General features: G+C 42.6%; 1 protein-coding gene across 1 annotated transcript; it reads right to left on the bottom strand.

Moving 5' to 3' along the window:
* Positions 1–237: 237 nt before the first annotated feature.
* On the bottom strand, positions 238–10,615 carry LOC142819879 (maestro heat-like repeat-containing protein family member 2B). Its single transcript, XM_075908525.1, has 5 exons — positions 10,523–10,615; positions 9,569–9,673; positions 4,289–4,412; positions 2,770–2,879; positions 238–399 (listed from the first exon to the last, which is right to left on the bottom strand). Exons 1-5 carry the CDS (start codon positions 10,613–10,615, stop codon positions 238–240), a joined length of 594 nt encoding a protein of 197 aa, XP_075764640.1.
* Positions 10,616–19,384: the final 8,769 nt, after the last annotated feature.

The following is a 19,384-nucleotide window of genomic DNA, read 5'->3' as shown; positions in this document are numbered from 1 at the left end:
TTGCAACTCCGCTTGCCCTCATTACCCTACCTAGCTCGAACTAACGAGCTAGTGCAGATGTACCGTTAGATTATCTCTGTCTTCTGCTGTTGATTCCCCCATTGCCTGACTCAGGATAGGAACACAGATGGAATTAACTTCCAATCCCAGGGGGAGAAACAGCAAGACTTGTGTTCACTGCAAATGATGGCAAAGACCTGAAAGCCTGCAGGTTAGCCAGAAAAACCTCTCCAGCTTCTATTTTACCTCATCCAGCATGGCACCTCCACACTCCTTCAGGATAATCTTCATCCACAGACCGGCTGCTGTGGCACAGGAGGGACTAGCAGACAGCATACCATCCAGTATGGCCTCAATAAAATCTGTGGCTTGGTCAGAGGGAAAGTACTTACTAACCACCTGTGGACAGATCAAAACCAGGAAAGATTGCAATGATAGTCGGCTCCAGTACTTTTAAGAAAGGAGGCCTAAGAGCTGTATAGGAAAATAATGTATTCATCAGCAAATTGCTAATTGGGCTCATATCTGGCAAGGCAGTTGCAATTAAAATTTTCTCTGTAATCTTTCTAGCTACCACATCTCTATTCTACACTAATAATATCAGGTTAGATCTTAGGTTGTACAGTTAGCACAACATTGTATGGGACAAACAGGATGTAAATTTCCAGTTTATATTCTATGATGTACATGACATCTTTTCACAAAATATAAAAATATGCAAAGAGATGCATGCACACAAATATAGGTTCAGGTAAACACACAAGGTGACAAGACTGGTTTCTCAGCTTGATGTCCCGCTCACATATTTTCCCCCTGGATGGATGGATGGATGGATGGATGGATGTGCGCACGCACATGCATGGGCATGTTCATGCAACTGTCTGGAATCTGTTTTTACATGGCATTCATAGCATATACCTATGAAAAGCATGTTACTGATTACACATGAATGCCTCACTCCCATAGCTCGCTCCAAGTGTGGAAAGACATCACGAAAGCATAAAACAATCATGGAAACATAGAATACTAGGACTGGAAGGGACCTTGAGAGGTCATCGAGTCCAATCCCCTGCCCTCATGGCAGGACCAAATACTGTCTAGACCATCCCTGATAGACATTTATTTAACCTACTCTTAAATATCTCCAGAGACGGAGATTCCACAACCTCCCTGGGCAATTTATTCCAGTGTTTGACTACCCTGACAATTAGGAACTTTTTCCTAATGTCCAATCTAAATCTCCCTTGCTGCAGTTTAAGCCCATTGCTTCTTGTTCTATCCCCATAGGCCAAGATGAACAAGTTTTCTCCCTCCTCCTTATGGCACCCTTTTAGATATCTGAAAACTGCTATCATGTTCCCCCTCGATCTTCTCTTTTCTAAACTAAACAAACCTAATTCCTTCAGCCTTCCCTCATAGGTCATGTTCTCTAGACCTTTCATCATTCTCGTTGCTCTTCTCTGGACCCTCTACAATTTCTCCACATCTTTCTTGAAATGCGGTGCTCAGAACTGAACACAATACTCCAATTGAGGCCTAACCAGCGCAGAGTAGAGCAGAAGAATGACTTCTCATGTCTTGCTCACAACACCCCTGTTAATGCATCCCAGAATCATGTTTGCTTTCTTTGCAACGGCATCACACTGCTGACTCATATTCAACTTGTGGTCCACTATAACCCCTAGATCCCTTTCTGCCGTACTCCTTCCCAGACAGTCGCTTCCCATTCTGTATGTATGAATCTGATTGTTCCTTCCTAAGTGGAGAACTTGGCATTTGTCTTAAACTTCATCATATTTACCTCAGACCATTTCTCCAAGTCATTTTGAATTATGACCCTATCCTGCAGATTAGTCGCAACCCCTCCCAGCTTGGTATCATCTGCAAACTTAATAAGCGTACTTTCTATACCAATATCTAAATTGTTGATGAAGATATTGAACAAAGCCGGTCCCAAAACAGACCCCTGTGGAACCCCACTTGTTTGCCTTTCCAGCAGGATTGTGACCCATTAATAACTACTCTCTGAGTATGGTTATCCAGCCAGTTATCCACCCACCTTTTAGTAGCCCCATCTAAGTTGTAAATACCTAGTTTATTGATAAGAATATCATGCGAGACTGTATCAAATGCCTTACTAAAGTCTAGGTATACTATATCCACCACTTCTCCCTTATCCACAAGACTCGTTATCCTATCAAAGAAAACTATCAGATTGGTTTGACATGATTTGTTCTTTACAAATCCAGGCTGGCTGTTCCCTAGCACCTTGCCGCTTTCCAAGTGTTTACAGACGATTTCTTTAATTACTTGCTCCATTATCTTCCCAGGCACAGAAGTTAAACTAACTGGTCTGTAGTTTCCTGGGTTGTTCTTATTTCCCTTTTTATAGATGGACAAGGGAAAATGAATGGTGCACAGCCACTAGAACAGTCACTTAGGGTACGTCTAGACTACAGGCTTCTGTCCACAAAGAGCGTCTAGACTACATTGAGTTCTGTCGACAAAGCAAGCTGCTTTGTCGACATGGCAGTGTAGTCTAGACGCAACCCTACAGGCAATAACACCATCTGTCGACAGAACTCTGTCGACAGAAGGTGTTATGCCTCGTAAAATGAGGTTTACCAGCGTCAACAAAACTGCTGAGTTCTGTCGACGTTATGTTGACAGAACTCAGCGGCAGTGTGGACGCAGGTATAGTTTTGTCGACAAAAGTCCACTTTTGTCGACAAAACCCTGTAGTCTAGACACACCCCTAGTGTCTGTTACCTTAGCCATTTTGCAAGATGCTTGAAACAGAGCCTCAGGGTCTGGAGTTGTTAGTGCCTCACGGAGACATCTCAGCTCCTCCTCTGCTGACCCCAGGTTTCTGCACTGACCTAGGATAGAGAAAAGGAGAAAAAGTATGGCAACATGTAATAAAACTGAACCTCTGATCCATAGATAATCATACAGGCGGATCTATGGGGGTATGTTATTACCAGCTGTGTGTGAAATTTTGGCCCCACTAAAGCCAATGACGAAATTCTTGTTGACTTTAATGGAGTTAGAATTTTACCATCAGGCTATGTGTGGACTATATCCCTTTTTCGGAAAAGGGATGTAAATTAGACGTATCGCAATTGCTAATGAAGTGGGGATTTAAATCTCCCCCACTTCATTAGCATAAAAATGGCTGCAGCTTTTTTCGGCACGGAGCTTTGCTGGAGAAAAGCGCCAGTCTAGATGCTGATCTTGTGGAAAATTAAGCCTTTCCCGAAAGATCCCTTATCCCTCCGAAAAAGGGATGTAGTCTAGACGTAGCCCCTATGTCTGAAAGTTAACAGTAATGGCATGTGATTCATTGTGATTCATACAGGATTAAACAGGCACTGTATTCTGTGTGGAGCATCTTTCTCTGTATATCTGGTTTCAGTAGCCACTCTGCTCTCAGTATTTAAATCTAATCTCTTAGTCAAGCACAACTCATGTAGATTGTTCTGAGGTTCTGATTTGGAGGAGAATCCCTCTACTGAACTCTCATTGTAAAAGAGATGGGGCTGACCAAAAGCTTAGGTAGGAAACCCAGGCTCTTCGCTCACTTCTAAATCATGAACTGTCTCTTTAAGGGAAAGCTGTCCTGCTCTGTCATCTCCCTCTCCCCACCCCACTCTGCAGAGGGGGGGACATATGGGCATATGGCAGGGGAGAGAGTGTGTGTGAGACAATGTGTGTGTGTGTGTGAGAGAGAGAGAGAGAGAGAGAGAGAGAGAGAGAGGGACATGCTGGCTGCCAGAGAAATCTTAGAAGCAGTGCACTGCCTCTTTAGATAGGCACTCCGTTACTCACCATACTTCAGACTGGAGCAGCACTATTGTATGTGTCCCTCTCCCCAAACTCTGCTCTGCAGAGATGATGACAGGGGCAAAGGGGTCACCCTGACTTCTGCACGCCTCCCTGCTCACCTCCCCTCCACACACCACTAGCAGCAGATAGGATGGAGCAAGGTCGGAGAGGGGCAGCTGAACACATGCTGCTGGCATGCTTGCTAATCAGCTGAGCGCTCCAGACAGAAATTCTGGGGAGAAGGGCAGATCTGGCCTGTGTGCTATATTTTGCCCACCCTCTAATATTTGCAGATTATTTATTATTTGTGCAGTTCTCTTCCAGCAATGTACTTACAAGGCCCCAATCATTCTGTTATATAAGTGTCGCTAACAAGACAGAAAGAATTACAGATGGAAAAAATGGTCATTACAACAATGAAAGAAAGTGAAGAGTTACTTACACCTGCTCATGGTCTCCTCACCTTGTATATTGAGAATACAGTTGATACAGTCAACCACCCACTGACGCGATGAGGTAATTGAAGCACAGGTATATGGTGCTAATAGCCCAATCAGATATCCAAAGTGATCAAAAGTTTCCTGAGGCTAATTAAAAAAGAATGAAGAATGAAAGTTCTCCGGCTATACTGGACATTATTTGCCTTCCTTATTGTGAACTCCATTACTGTACCTGGGTACGGCACATTGGAAAACATAATCCTTGTTGTACATGCAAATTGATGGGGTCTAAATTAGCTGTAGCACTCAAGAAAAATCTCAGAGTCATTGTGGATAGTCCTCTAAAAACATCTGTTCAACACGCAGCTGCAGTTAAAAATGCTAATGGTATGTTAGGAACCACTAGGAAAACGGATGAATAATAATATGATAAATAATAATAAATTAGCAATAGGGATATATTACCGACCACCTGACCAGGACAGCGATACTGACATTGAAATGCTGAGGGAGATTAGAGAGGCTACCAAAATAAAGAACTCTATAATAATGGGGGACTTTAATTAGCCCCATATTGACTGGATACATGTCACCTCAGGAAGAGAAGCGGAGATAAAATTTCTCAATGGCTTAAATGACTGCTTCTTGGAGCAGCTGGTGCAGGAACCCACAAGGGGAGAGGCAATTCTTGATTTAGTCCTGAGTGGAGTGCAGGATCAGGGCCAGGATATAACCGTTACCGGACCGCTTGGGAATAGTGACCATAATATAATAACATTCAACATTCCTGTGGTGGGAAGAACACCTCAGCAGTCCAGCACCCTGGCATTTAATTTCAAAAAGGGGAATTTCACCAAAAATGAGGAGGTTAGTTAAACAGAAATTAAAAGGCACAGTGACTAGAGCAAAGTCCCTGAAAGCTGCATGGAAACTTTTTAAAGACACCATAACAGGGGCCCAACTTAAATGTATACCCCAAATTAAAAAACATAGCAAGAGACCTAAAAAAGAGTCACCGTGGCTTAACCACCATGTAAAAGAAGCAGTGAGGGACAAAAAGGTATCTTTTCAGAAGTGGAAGTCCAATCCTAGTGAGATAAATAGAAAGGAACATAAACACTGTCAAATCAAGTGTAAAAATGTAATAAGAAAAGCAAAAAAAGATTTTGAGGAACAGCTAGCCAAAAACTCAAAAAGAAATAACAAAATGTTTTTTTAAGTACATTAGAAGCAGGAAGCCTGCTAAAAAACCTGAGGGTCCCTTAGATGATTGAGCTATAAAAGGAGCAATCAAGGACTATAAAGCCATTGCGGAGAAACTAAATGATTTCTTTGCTTCAGTCTTCACGGCTGAGGACGTTGGGGAGATTCCTGAATCTGCACCGTCCTTTGTGGGTGATGAATCTGAGGAACTGTCCCGGATTGAAGTGTCATTAGAGGAGGTTTTGGAACAAATAGAAAAACTTAATGTTAACAAATCTCCGGGACCGGATGGCATTCATCCAAGGGTTCTAAAAGAACTCAAATGGGAAATTGGTGAACTATTATCTGTAGTTTGTAACCTATCCTTTAAATCGGCTTCCGTACCTAATGACTGGAAGGTAGCTAACGTGACACCAATATTTAAAAAGGGCTCTAGAGGCGATCCTGACAATTACAGACCGGTAAGTCTAACTTCAGTACCGGGCAAATTAGTTGAAACAATAGTAAAGAATAAAATTGTGAAGCATGTAGAAGAGCATAATTTATTGGACAAAAGTCAACATGGTTTCTGTAAAAGGAAATCCTGTCTTACTAATCTGTTAGAGTTCTTTGAAGGGGTTAACAAACATGCAGACAAGGGGGATCCAGTAGTTATAGTATACTTGGATTTTCAGAAAGCCTTTGACAAGGTCCCTCACCAAAGGCTCTTGTGTAAATTACATGGCCATGGGATAAGAGGGAAGGTCCTTTCTTGGATTGAGAACTGGTTAAAAGACAGGAAACAAAGGGTAGGAATAAATGGTAAATTTTCAGATTGGAGAGGGGTAACTAGTGGTGTACCCCAAGGGTCAGTCCTGGGACCAATCCTTTTCAACTTATTCATAAATGCTCTGGAGAAAGGGGTAAGCAGTGAGGTAGTAAAGTTTGCAGATGATACAAAACTGTTTAGGATAGTCAAGACAGAAGCAGACTGTGAGGGACTCCAAAAAGATCTCACCAAACTGAGTGATTGGGCAACAAAATGGCAAATGAAATTTAATGTGGATAAATGTAAAGTAATGCACATCGGGAAAAATAACCCCAACTATACGTACAGTATGATGGGGGCTAATTTGGCTACGACAAATCAGGAAAGGGATCTTGGAGTTATCGTGGACAGTTCTCTGAAAACTTCCACGCAGTGTGCAGCGGCGGTCAAAAAGGCAAATAGGATGCTGGGAATTATTAAGAAAGGGATAGAAAATAGGACCCAGAATATCTTACTACCCCTGTATAAAACTATGGTACGCCCACATCTTGAATACTGTGTACAGATGTGGTCTCTTCACCTCAAAAAAGATATTTTGGCCTTTGAAAGGGTTCAGAAAAGGGCAACTAAACTGATTAGGGGTTTGGAACGGGTCCCATATGAGGAGAGGTTAAAGCGACTGGGACTTTTCAGTTTAGAAAAGAGGAGACTGGGGGGGGATATGATAGAGGTCTATAAAATCATGAGTGGTGTGGAGAGGGCTGATAAAGAAAAGTTATTTATTAGTTCCCTAAATAGAAGAACTAGAGGACACCAAATGAAATTAATGGGTAGCAGGTTTAAAACTAATAAAAGAAAGTTCTTCTTCACACAGCGTGTAGTCAACCTGTGGAACTCCTTGCCAGATCAGGCTGTGAAGGCTAGGACTATAATAGAGTTTAAAGAGAAGCTAGATAATTTCATGGAGGCTAGGTGCATGAAAGGCTATTAGCCAGGGGATAAAATGGTGTCCTTGGCCTCTGTTTGTCAGAGGCTGGAGAGGGATGGCAGGAGACAAATCGCTTGAACATTGTCTTCGGTCCAGCCTCTCTGGGGCACCTGGTGCTGGCCACTGTCGGTAGACAGGATACTGGGTTAGATGGACCTTTGGTCTGACCCAGTACGGCCGTTCTTATGTTCTTATGTTCTTATGTTCTTATCATGCCACTGTTTCAAATCCATGGTACACCCACACCTTGAATACTGCAAGCAATTGTAGTCCTCCAACTTAAATAAAGTTAGGTTATAATTGGAAAAAGTTCAGAGAAAAGCAACAAAAATGATATGGGATATGGGACAACTCATACAAGGAGAAGTTAAAAGGACTGGGACCATTCATCTTAGAAAAGAGATGCTTACAGGGGGGTATGATAGAGCCATATAAGATGATCAGAGATGCATGATATGGGTGTCCCTATATCTCTGACTGCCTGGGGCTGGGACTGGACAACAGGGGAGAGATCACTCAACAATTGCCTTGTTCTGTTTGTTCCCTCTGATGCATATAACACCCACCACTGTCAGAAGACAGGATACATGAACCATTTGTCTGGGGGATCCAGAATGGCCATTCATGTTTTATGTTCTTATCTGATTAAATAGAAATAGAAATTCAACTTTAACAGCCTGAGAGTATAAGTATGCATCTATGACACTGACACAGCCAACCTATGTGTGACCCACAATAACTTAACAAGCGGCACTGCAATTGTATCAAGACAAGTCACTTATATGTTATTTCAAAGGGTGTGTCTAGACTACTGAGTTTTGTCGACAAAAGTGGACTTTTGTCGACACAACTATACCTGCATCTACACTACCGCTGAGTTCTGTCGACATAACGTCGACAGAACTCAGCAGTTTTGTCGACGCTGGTAAACCTCATTTTACGAGGCATAACACCTTCTGTCGACAGATTTCTGTCGACAGAAGGTGTTATTGCATGTAGGGTTGTGTCTAGACTACAGGGTTTTGTTGACAAAGCAGCTTGCTTTGTCAACAGAACTGAATGTGTCCAGACCCTCTTTGTCGACAGAAGTTTTGTCGACAGATACTGTCGACAAAACTTCTGTCGACAAAACCCTGTAGTCTAGACGAACCCAAAGAAAAGTTCTAGACTAGCGATCACCAACATCATGCATTTTGGTAATAGATATGAAAGGTAGATGTTATGTATTATTGTCTGTATTTATATCTTGCTAGAAGTTTAACATAACCAAATTAGCTTGTAGATTCCAATTCCTTTTCATGTCTTAATTGCCTTAATGATATGCAACTGTCTTCAGTTAACCTTAAGATCAAAGATATAAGACAGTACAAGAAAATATTTTTTACATTGCCTTCAGCTTAACTATCTGTGTTGTAATGGAAGACCACGATCGGCTAATTACCTTATGTGAATGACTATCACCCATTTACCAGTGTATGCATAGGAAATAGAAAATTAACTTCAAAACAAAGCACGACAGGAGATCTGCATGACCTATTCTTTCTCAGGGAGAGATCCTGCTTCGACAATTTCTGTGAGGAGGCTTGCCAACCGGCTAGAATAACTATAAAAGACAAGTTATGGGACTGATCTTCTCTCTCCAGTCTGCTTAAACTTTGAACAGGGGACGTGTAAGCCATAGGACATAGATCTTCCAAATAATTATTTGGAATAGTCTGGGAAATGCATGGAAAAACTAACAGCCTTTGCATCTAAACTGACTCTGGATGTTGACCGGTTAGCATGATTCCAGAGAGACTTTTACAAGCCAGCCGTTTATTCCACCATGGTTGTGATCCTGAACTATGAAAAGTGAAAGTCATTTTAACAAATATCTATCACTTAACCATTTGTAACTCTCTTCTTTTTCCTTTTAACAACAAATCTGATATTCGGTTATTAAGGATTGGCTGATATTTAGGGAAGACCTGTGATTCATATTAACCTAAGGATAAGTGTCTAGTCCTTTGTGATTGGTGATTATATTAGACTTAGTTGTCTAGATGGGAACCAAGGTCTGGAATGCCTAAAGGGTACTATTGTTTGGTATTTTGTTAACCAGAGTAGAAGCTCTTTTCTTACTGGTTTGGTGAATCTAATTATAAAATCACTCGTCTGGGGAACTGCCTGCCCTGTTTCTTACAGTCTGGCCTGAGTACTGTCACAGCACTCTTATGGAAACCTTTCTCTTATGGAAGCAGAGGGATCTTAGTCACTTTGAGGCCCCAGCTGCAGGCCTAGTAGAATTTCTCATGCATTCACGTTGAATGTCAGATTTGATTTAAGTGGGGAAGTCAGCTCAAGGAAGAGTAGAACTATACTCACTGTGCTATTAACTATCTCCTGATAGGCAGTTAGCAGCCAGACACTGGCCTGCAAGGCCCTTCCTCTCTCCCACTCCTTCTCTGAACTGAGCCAGGTCTCTAGTAGCTGTTGGCAAAGCAGGAGAATGGACAAAGTTAGTACCAGAAAATCCCTCCCAAACGTTTCTTTTAAATAGGTTTGATTGTCACTAAAATCCCTCTCCAAAGCATTTAACTTCCATATAGCAAAAGATTTATATGTCTCCAAAAAGAGACCCTTGTATATACAAGTCCCAGGGACCAGATTCACCTCTGGTGTACGTAACTCCATCAAAGCCAAAGGAGTTACATGAGAGATGAGTCTGGCTCTGTGTATGTGAGGGCTTCTGTAGACTGTCTGATGGCAGCTGTCTAGCACATTGCATGCAGTTTGGGGTCCGGTGCTGTGTTCTCTTTCCTGGACAGCTTCTCCCATGCTGAGTGGCAAATGACAGAGAGGAGCAGAGAAGTCTCCCCAGCCCAGCTCCTTTTATAACTTTATTTTCATACCAACGTTGCACCTAACTCCCCTCCCCTCCGCTCTTCAAACTATTCTGTTTATGTCTGAAGAGCAGGAAGTCTTTGGTGAATGAGTTTCCATACACAGAGCTTAACTCAATACTAATTCATTCCTTTTACAAGAGGTGATCAGTTCTCACTGGTCCTCTTGAATTTGGTTACTGCACTGATGATTTTCTTTCCTGTCCATGTAGTGTTAACTATACTGGAAAAACTAGATCTCAGTCCACCACTGGCATAAAATGGAACAGCTCCCATGGATTTCAATGGGACACATTCCCACTTACTTCAGGAAAAAACTGATGCTTTCTCCCTAAAATTCACCCGCTGCGGAAAATTCCTCCACAACAGAAGCTTGAGCATCATCCCTGCTATAACACAAGAAACAATTATCACCCTGGTCCTATGGGCTACTCACATGAAACATTTCCTGGAACCAGTCTGGGGTTGGTTCTTCCTCAAGCAGGATCTTCATTAGCTCACTAAGGGTTTCTAAGGAGCACTCATACATCAACTGAAACCAGAAGAGAAGGAGCGAGGCTCAACACCAGATAATTTCTGCAGGAGGTGGAGGTGAAGTTAGCCATGACTTCGCAGGGAGGCCATGTGTGGCTGCTATCACCCAGTGCTTGCTGGGCAGAGATCTCAGTGGAGTCTGCCAGAGGGGAATTGGTGTCATATACCTCTATGTGCAGAGTATCCTCTAGTTTCTTGCCTTCCTCTTTCATCTTCTCCAAGGGAGGAAGGGGAAATACACTTTTAAAACACAGATCAAGGATCTCACGGTTTTCCTCCAGGGTCAGAGATGGTTTGAGTTTGCTGTCCGAAGACAGAAAGAGAAGTCACGTGTTAGATTCAATACCATAGCCAAGTAAAAAATGGGTTAAATGAATAAAGATTATCCCAATCTAGAACCCCAAATGCAAACAGCCCTTCACTTTGCAGCTGTGCACCTCTTTGTACCTCTGTTAATTATTTGCTCATCTAGAAGTAAAGCTAAAACTTCAATTCCCTTTTTAGAGGAATCCACCAGCTTCCTTCCCCCTGCCAGCTAGCCAGACACCTCCATCCCCACCTGAACTCTTCTCCGTAGTATGGCATGCCCCACAACCTCCACTCTTGTGCCTTTCAAGCACAAATCTCCAAACAGACATGACGCATTCAAACCCTCAAAACAAAAACACCATGTGAGCATCAGCCTGCTCCCAACCTGACACTCATGAATTAACAAATGAGAAGACATCACAGTGCCAAGAAATATGGCATAGAATATCATACCACAGCTGTCCAATCGCAAACATTGCCTCGTAACGAACTGGAGACACCAGGGAATCCAATGGTTCCTTTTTAATGAAGTCCTGAAATGCATGAACAGAGACATAAAAATAGGAAGTGGGTTTGAAAGGCAGAGAAGCCTCCCCCTCACCTTCTGAAACAGGGCTTTATGCCAGACCTGTAAGAAACAGACGCTGTTTCAGTGGCTCTCTGCCTCAGAAATGGACCGTAGAGACATCTGCTATACACAGGTCATCAAGCTGTATCCTGGCAACTCATCAGACACTATCCATTCCTTCCAGTTACAGCCCACAATATGCCAGCATCCCGGCCAAGCACAGTGGACCCAGCATTCTGGGTGCCAGGCAGGTAAATCATGACACTGCAGTAGTATAGCTACAGCCAATGGAAAGAATAACATCTACCCGGACAATCAGTCTCATTACATAATAACAAAATCCCTTGTAGCTCAGGCTTCAAAGTTCCTAATCACTCACCATCATGTAATCAAGGAGCTCCAGTTTGTAAGAGAATTCAAATGCCTGGGAGTCTCCAGTCTTCAAAACTGCACAGCTAATCTCTGTTGCATTCTGGATGAGGGTTGATTTCAGGTCCATGTCCTACATTTCCAGGAAAAAGAAGAGGATGTGGGTGAGAAACTGAGAGAATCAGATTCCAGAAGAGTAGAAATTAGATCTAGTCTCAGGAGAAGTGTCTGCAGACCCCAGAAGACAGAGAACCCCAGCTCTACACCCATCTCAGAAAAAGAAAAGGCCCAGGTTGATCAAGTAAACCCAGGTCCATTTACACAGAGTAGTCATGACTCCTGCTTGATGTGGGAGGGAAAACAAATTTTATGCAATTTAAACAAGAAACTTGTGCATAGTAAATGCACAAGATACGAGGGCAGATTATTTAGAATTTAACTTGTTCGCAACATTGATCCCCAACACCTGAAAAACAAAATGTAAAACCGCTACTAGCAATTTCTATTGTGCCACATTATGCACATTCTACAAATATCCTGGTTAATGAATATGAAGTAGAGAGATATCACTATTACTGACTCTTCCAAAAAAGCAGGAAATGTGCCCAGTCTGGGTGTGTTGCAGTGGACAATATCAGGGGCCATAGTTCTTATTATTTGTATTTGTGAACTACTGGAAAATGTCAACTTGGTTCATTTGTGATCAACTTTTTTTGACAATGAGAGTCTCAGTTAGGCTAAGTCTAGACTGCAAAGTCTGAAAAAGATACGCAAAGTATGAATCTGTCTCTGCTTTTCTTTCAAAAAAGGCTTTTTCGAAATTTGGGAAAACCTGCTCTTTCAAGCCATCCCTTCCTTCCTCATAAATCAAGGTTTACAGGGATGGTGAAAGAACGCATCCACTTTTCCAAAAAGTGGATGCGGTATTGCTTTTCTGGGATCCCTCTGGGATCCCGGAAAAGTACTGCAGCCTAGACATAGCCTTAGACAGAGTAGAATGGAATGGCAAAGTGATGTGGAGAGATTAGAACTATGCACTGAGACCAGAATCAGGGCTGGCAAGTGGACAGCCATATATCTAAGGAGCAGAAATAATGAGCAGGCAGACAAATAGGAAGACAGATATGGGGAAAGGGAAGTAGATAGTCCAAGAAACAGTGATAGCAAATAAACTAAATACAAGCTAGCACTATTCTCCCTTGAGTAGCAAGAGGTAGAGCTAGATACTCATACATCTTAAGGAAATTAAGGTGCATCGACAGGTCACCCTTACCTCGAAATAGCTTATTTTGAAATTTGGCATTGTCTACACAGCAACAAATTTTGAAATGAAGCACTATTCCAAAAAGTCCCTTAACCCTCATGGAACAAGGTTTACAGGGATGTTGGGATAGTGAGCCCGTTAGATTTCAAAATAACGGGCGCACTCAAAAGATGCGGAATAGCTATTTCGGGATACTTCTGATACCCTGAAATAGGTTCACAGTGTAAACATAGCCTTAGAGTGTTATACTGCACAGCCTGAGTGTGACTGCATCCGAAATACTATGTAACTGTGACCTAGAGAATTTCAGAAGAACACAGAAAAACTAGAGAAAATACAAACAACAGCAACAAATAAGATATTTGTTACAGCTCACACTCCATCCATGAAGGTTTTAGATTTGATGCACATGACAAACGGTTGTTCAAAGGAGATTTTTAGAAAAATAAGCCCTCTCTTAGAAAACTCAGGTCCAGTGGAAGCACTGATCTAACTTCAGAGTAATATCCCCAACACTTATGCAAAAACTCTTACTTGGCAACCGGTTCTATAATGGTGTAGGATGTTCTCTGTGATGTCTGCCTCCACCCGAGACAGAAGTTGCTCTTTTGGAGCATGCATAGCCACTTTGCTGTATGTCAGCATCAGCGTGCTGCGGGTCTTGGCTCTTTTCCCGTGATGGTAGTCCTGGACAATTGGAAATGTCACAAGAGACAATTACTTCTGATTCATTTTGCCTTGAAATTCTGATCTGTTGCTGACTGAGGAATTGCTTTTGGCAGCGATAATAGCTTGTACTTGAAAAATGTATTTAAGCCAAACCATAACTGCGTGAGGCACAGAGGTATTGGTGTCTCAAACATACTGATTGGATAATTCTGACACAGAGAGCCCAAAGTTTTGACCCTACCCCAGTGATATAAATGGGAGATTTGTCATTGACACTGATAGGCACAGAATTAGGTGCTAAATGATATGCCTAAATCTGCACAGTGAGTAAACAGCAAATCTGGCAATGGTGGCCAAGAGACCTAATATGCTGTTTTATCCTCTGGATAAATGGTTCTCAACCAAAGGTACGCAGAAGTTTTCGAGGAGGACAGATCAGATCATTTCGATATTTGCCTAGTTTTAGAGCAGGCTACCTAAAAAGCATTAGCAAAGTTACAAACTAAAATTTCATACACACAATGACCTATTTACACTGCTCTATATACTGCACATTGAAATGTAAGGAACATATTTATATTTAAATTAATTTATTTTAATTGGTATGGCATATGAAAATGGGAAATTAAGCATTTTTTCAGTAATAGTGTGTTGTGACACTTTTTTGTATTTTTATGCCTGATTTTCTAAGAAAGAAGGTTTAAAATGAGGTGAAACTTGGGGCACACTAGACAACTCAGATTTCTAAAATGGGTATATTAGTGTGGAAAGTTTTAGAACCGCTGCTCTAGAGCACAGGGTCCATAACAGTTGTCCAGAGAGCAGGTTGGTTAGTCACATGTTGCTTGCAACACCTCCTCCTTTACAGCTACTAACCTGGATTTAAAAAACAGCTACAAATACATTCAACACTTTTCCATATAATTAACTGGTATAGTTCCTACACACTGTGCATAGGAGAGGCATTCAAGCCATGAATCATCAGATGCTAAAAATCAGTTGAGAGAGCCACGGATCCAGACTGTGCTCCTCTCTGCTTAAATGTAAGCATCACACAGAGCACATCCATTGGGGGACAGTGTTAGCTGACCAATGAGACTCTACCGGGGGCAGGAGATACTGTCTCTAGTTTAGAGGGAGAGGAAGTTTGAGAGAACCCCCTGGCTCCTTTACCTTCAGGTGACCAATAAACCCAGAAATCGTAAGTTTATCCATTGCTGCCCCAAACTCCTGAAGTGTGTTCAAGATAAGGTCCAAGTGGCTCTCGGCAGAGAATGAAAGGATGGAAATGACTCCCTGTTACTCAAGAAAAATATTGGTTAGTGAATCTGACCAGGTGCCCAATAGACCCCCACAAGTCAATTCCTTTCACCCAAAGTAGTGTAAAGTGCCAATTAGGCCTGAGACCTATGGGAGGGGGGAGCAAAGGGTGAGTGAAATAGCAACAAAGAGGACATGAAGCAAAATGGCATCTGTCCCAGGACAACTGAGAGCTGAGTTGCCCAGGGGACATTCAGAGGGTACATGATAAGGTAGGGAGAGGGACAGGGTCCTTACCAGTCTATCAGGGGCTTCCATGTAATCTGTTGTCTTCAGAAACTTCTGAATCTGTGATTTAATATGGACCGGGTCCTGACAAACTGCCAAGCAAATTCCTAGTGCCTTATAGAGGAAACACTGAAAGAAAGAGGCCAGCATTGAGATATCAAGAACACCACATGCTTGTCAGTATAGAACCAACCCAGCAACACACACTGACACAGGAAAAAACAACCGAGCCAAGACCAAGCACCCCTGCTGCAGACACATCCCATCATCTTCCGCCACCCAGTTAGGGAACAATTCAGTACCAATAGCTGCTCCAAGCAAATGCCAGCAGGGGAAGAGCAGGGAACAAGCAAACACAAATTTTATACACAAAAAAACCAATGAAGCAGAGAGAAGTCTCATGCAGCCCTCCAACAAGAATTCCAAGAGCAATTAACTAGAAACTAAACCTTAACAGAGAACAAACCTTCTCTTTGGAGGGGCTGGCATAGCCGGCCATCTGCTGGCTCAACTCAGAGCTTAGCTGGCTGCTCCAGGCATTGTCATTTATCTGCTCCAGAGATGTTCTGAGGAACTGTGTGTAAAACAAGAGCTGGTTTATTGAAAGAATTTTTGGTTGGGGCTTGAGAGTTTTTTCCCTTCCTTGTTCTCTGTTGTAACCATTCCAATATTCAGGTGTCATAGAAAGATTATTTCCCTATTGAGAACTATGAGCATTGACAACCCAGACTTCCTCTGCCGGTTGTTCTTTAACCTTTGCCTTATGATTCTGCTCAGTCCCCAAACTCAGATGCACAGCAAATTGGAGAATGAGATCTGACCATTGATTTTATAGCAGACAGAGGATAGGTCTAGTGAACTTTGATCAATGGGCCATCATTAACAAAGAGCCAAGCACCTTCTCTGAAGTGCTACAGACTCTTCATAACACTTTCTGCGGGTATGCAGGGTTGTGAGGTATCTCACTACCACCTGCCCTTGGCATGAGGAAGCATTCTCTATGCCTGCCAGGTGTCAGCTCCTGACTCTGCCAGACACAGGAAATGCAAGCACACCCTTCTCACCCGGACCCAGCTTTGCTGTCCTGCAGATAAGCAATAGGCATGCTTCAATCATCACACCCTCTACATATTCCCAGAAGGTCCAGCCCCTGTTCCACTGGACACTCCCAGAATTCACAGGTTTACTACTTACCACCTTACTATTTTCACCTCAGCATCACTGATCCATTTAACACACCGCTCTTAGGTGCATATACAGTGAAAATAAGTAGAGTTTCATTCACAAAGAATGGAAATTTGAGAAGCAGCAAGCAGAATTAATGTAAACAAAGATTACGTAAAAGTAAAATCACCACACACTTCCTAAAGGTTAAACTTAGATAACCAAACATTCCTCTGTCTCACAAAGGATAGCTCTCCCAGCTTGAAGCACCCAGACCAAATGTGATCCTCCGAAGTCAAGCAAGTTGGCAGCTTATTCCCTAGATGAAGGATAACTGGTACAGGATACCTCTGGACCTCCCAAAATAGTTTCAAGCATCTCACTAGTAAACAGGTATCCCCTATTGTTTGGTTTTCTTGGATAGAGTCGCCTCTGGAGACTTTGCAATCACTTAATTAGAATTTTCTCAGTCAATTAACATCCATTGTGAATAATTACTCAGTCTACATACAGCCAGACAAAGTTGCTTTTCACCTTCTGGTGACCAGCCTCAACTCATAGACCTCAAAAGCATAAATTTTCAGTATACATCCAGAAGTAGTATTCCCTCTAAGGCTACGTCTAGACTGCAAGCCTCTTTCGAAAGAGAACATCTAGACTGCAACCACTTATTTCAAAAAAGCGAGCCGTTTTTTTGAAAGAGAGCACCCAGGCAATCTGGATGCTCTCTTTCGAAAAAGCTCCATTTGCATTCAATAAAGCCTTTTTTCGAAAAAGCCCCATTTGCATTCAATAACACCTCTTTTCAAAAAAAGGCTTTATTCCTTTTAAAATGAGGTTTACCGCGGTCGAAAAAATGGCTGCATTCTTTCAATTTAATTTCAAAAGAATGCAGTGGCCGTCTATATGCAGAGGAAGTTTTTCAAAAAAAAGGCCACTTTTTTCGAAAAAACCCTGTAGTCTAGACACACCCTGAGATTTCCGATCCATGAACGGAATGAGATTTGTCTTGTGCGCTGCTGTGGCACCTACCAGTTATTAACATACATATATATACTGTATATATATATGCAGTCTTTTTCTTTCTTCAGACTGCCATCATATTCTCTCAAATCATAACTTTTTAAAAAGTGTGCAGAAAAGAAATGTCTGTTCTTTTTAAAGTTTGCAAAACATTATGGTGATACTTAAAATAGTGTGCATTCTAACCTACTTGAAAAAGCACATTTGAACAATTTAAAAAAAACCTCTTAAAACCCCCAAAGCAGTTGACATTTTAAAAATTCAGGTTTTTTCAGAGAGCTGTAGTTGTGAAGACTCTTTAAAATGTGAAGCAAGTGCAACTAAGAGACATGGTGATAGCTGCACGTATTTTCAGAAAGTCATAAAAAATAGCTCTGCTACACATGAATTGCCTTATTTGGGTCAATCATGAATTAAGTTGGATGCCCAGTGATGATATTTAAATGTATTCATTGGTTATTGTGTTGCTCATACAAAGCATGTAATATAGTGAGGACATCAGTCATAGTCTATTCTGAAAGGCACTTCACTTTGGTCTTAGGAGTGAGTGGCAGCTGGTTACCGTAATTTATGTCTTCAATTTGACCTGTAAAGCCATCAAACCAGAAAGAAGGAACAGAGCCTGAGGGACTCTTGATCCCTACCAAGAGAAGCCAATCCCTCAGGGCCCAACAGAACTGACGAAACTGGGTTTCTGTGCCCAAAGTATCCAGTACAAGCCAATTCAGGAGCCAAGCTTGAGTAGCTCAGCAGAGCCCATACGTCGCAACATGAGGAAATTAAACCCAAGATGCTTGCCAGATCCCACTGCAGTATCCAAACTCCACTGAAGGGATAGCAGAGGACTGAGGTATTTGTGATGTTACTTGTTTGTGATGAAGGTGATTGGTCCTGCCTCAGCTTATTACTGGAAAGTTAGGAGGGCGGCCAAAGCCACCCAAACAGCCGCTGCTGGCAGCCACCACTGGCCACGCGGCTCGAGCCCCGGCCGTCCAAGCAGCTACCCCTGGCCACCTGGCCCCACCAACGGGGCCGTGGTGGCCTGTCCACTCCAGCTGGAACTGGAGCAGCGAAAGCCTCACCATGCCCTGGCTCCAGCCGGAGCAAACAGGGGCAGGGCAGCCTGCTTGCCATCATGCGGCCCTGCTAAACTGCCTCTGTCACCACTCACCTTCCGATCCAGCAGGACAGTGAGAGGAGAGTGCTGCTGCGTGGCTCTGCAGGCGAGGTGTGTGGGCTTAAAATTTGTTGTGCGTGGCCATGCAGACACGCAGCTTGTAAGGCCTGTCCAGAAGGCCTTATATATTATCCATCCAGACATTTTGCAATGATTATGATGATCAGTGTGGCCAGCAGAGGCTTTACATGATACTCTTTGATGAACTGAAATGTAGAGATCAGCTCTAGAGGATCCTGGCAATTCTATGCACCCCGCAACCTCTGTCAGTTTCCAAAGTCATACCCTCAACTCCCATTGAAGTCAGTAGGAGATCCAAATTTTGAACAGCAGCCAGGTTATACTGGAAACCTCACAAGAGAGCCTTCATGGAGACATATATAGGTCCCTGCTGACCTACCGTCCATCCAGTTCCTTCAGGCCAGCCTACTCTGACAGTGGGGAGGGGTGGGATTTGGAAAGGACATGACCACACATCTCGAACAGCAGTTACAAAAAGGTAGGTAACTGGTTTGTTTCTTTTTCGAGGGCTTGCTCATGTCTATTCTGATAGATGACACCCAAGCAGTTCCCATGGAGGAGGGGGCCAGAATTAATTGAAACATCACATCACCCCTTACCTGTTGGGTGATGCTGTGGTGTGACATGACGGTGCAAATAGAGGAACACGTTG

This window comes from Pelodiscus sinensis, chromosome 25 (assembly GCF_049634645.1).
Source record: "Pelodiscus sinensis isolate JC-2024 chromosome 25, ASM4963464v1, whole genome shotgun sequence".
In the NCBI taxonomy this organism is placed as follows: domain Eukaryota; kingdom Metazoa; phylum Chordata; order Testudines; family Trionychidae; genus Pelodiscus; species Pelodiscus sinensis.
This window is presented reverse-complemented; position numbering and strand designations above follow the sequence as displayed.